At 38.2% G+C, this 1,276-nt stretch overlaps 1 protein-coding gene across 1 annotated transcript; it reads left to right on the top strand.

Moving 5' to 3' along the window:
• Positions 1-508: 508 nt before the first annotated feature.
• Positions 509-1,258, top strand: LOC109337824 (the record flags this gene model as incomplete). Its single annotated transcript, XM_019574892.1, has 1 exon — positions 509-1,258. A coding segment is annotated over exon 1 (750 nt), but the record flags the coding sequence as incomplete, so codon positions are not given.
• Between the last annotated feature and the right edge of the window lie 18 nt (positions 1,259-1,276).

Below are 1,276 nucleotides of genomic sequence, written 5' to 3'. Positions count from 1 at the left end.
AGTTGATTGTTGAAGAGTAGGATGTGAAAATAGCAACTTGCCAAAAATAGTTAGTTTTCAAAATTCTGTTATGGTTGTTAGTCAAGATTAGGCTATAAAAGGAAAGTGTATGTATGAACTTGTTGTTTAAGTAACTTTTCAATCCAATTCAATACACTGCATATTCATTGTATTCTTCTTCTTCTTCTCTCTTTATTCTTCTTCTTGTTTCCAACAAACTTGGTATCACGAGCTGGAAAGAATCCAGGGATCTAAGGGGTGTGAGTGTGCGAAAACACCAACTGCAGTTGCCAAAACCGAAGGAAGAAGGTTCAACTGAAGAAATTCACTGCGGGTGAATCAGCTAGCTGGAAGGAAACCAGGGAACAAAATTAGAAGCAGAAATCAGAGAAACCAGAAAAGAAGTGAGCAGATAATTGAAGACGAAATGGTGGGAAATGGCACGAATCTACCATCTATGGGGCTCCCTATTCTCACAGAAAAGAATTAGGATAGATGGCGAACATAGATGAAAGTTCTGTTCAGTTTTCAAGAGATAAGTGATGTAGTTGAAGAGGGTTCTCATGAACCAGGTCCTGATGCAACAGAAGCACAGAGAGCCATATACAAAGAAATCAAGAAAAAGGACAACAAGGCACTATTTCTGATCCACCAATGTGTAGATGATATCCACTTTGAGAAAATTCAGAATGCTACCACTGCCAAAGAAGCCTGGGACATCTTGATTCGAAGCCATCAAGGTGGAGACAAGATAAAGAAGGTAAAATTACAAACTCTCAGAAGGCAATATGAGTTGTTAAACATGGAGGAGAATGATAAAATTGGTGAATACTTCACCAAGATACTAGCTATCACAAACCAAATGAAAGGGTATGGAGAATCCATCACTAATCTCATGATAATTGAAAAAATAATGAGATCCCTACCTCAGAAATTCGACTTCATTGTAGTAGCAATTGAAGAATCCAAAGACATCACCATAATGAAGATAGAGGAACTACAAAGCTCACTTGAGGCTCATGAAATGAGATTGATTGATAGATGTCCAAGCAAGAGAACAGAACAATCTTTGAAGGCAAGTCACATGAAGGAGGAAGACAAGAAAAGAGACAAGAAATGGAGAGGCAAACAGGTGCAGAACAGAAGATGGGCACAAAATTCAGAAAGAAGCAAATCTAATCAAGATTGGCTTGAATCTTCTGACAGAAGAGGAAAGCCAAAACTGAACCAAACACAGAAAAGATTTGACAAGAAGAGGGTAGAATGCTTCAATTGC

The sequence above is a fragment of the Lupinus angustifolius genome, unplaced genomic scaffold, assembly GCF_001865875.1.
Source record: "Lupinus angustifolius cultivar Tanjil unplaced genomic scaffold, LupAngTanjil_v1.0 Scaffold_11_32, whole genome shotgun sequence".
NCBI classification, from domain to species: domain Eukaryota; kingdom Viridiplantae; phylum Streptophyta; class Magnoliopsida; order Fabales; family Fabaceae; genus Lupinus; species Lupinus angustifolius.
Note: the sequence above shows the minus strand (reverse complement) of the source record. Positions and strands in the feature narration are given on the sequence as shown.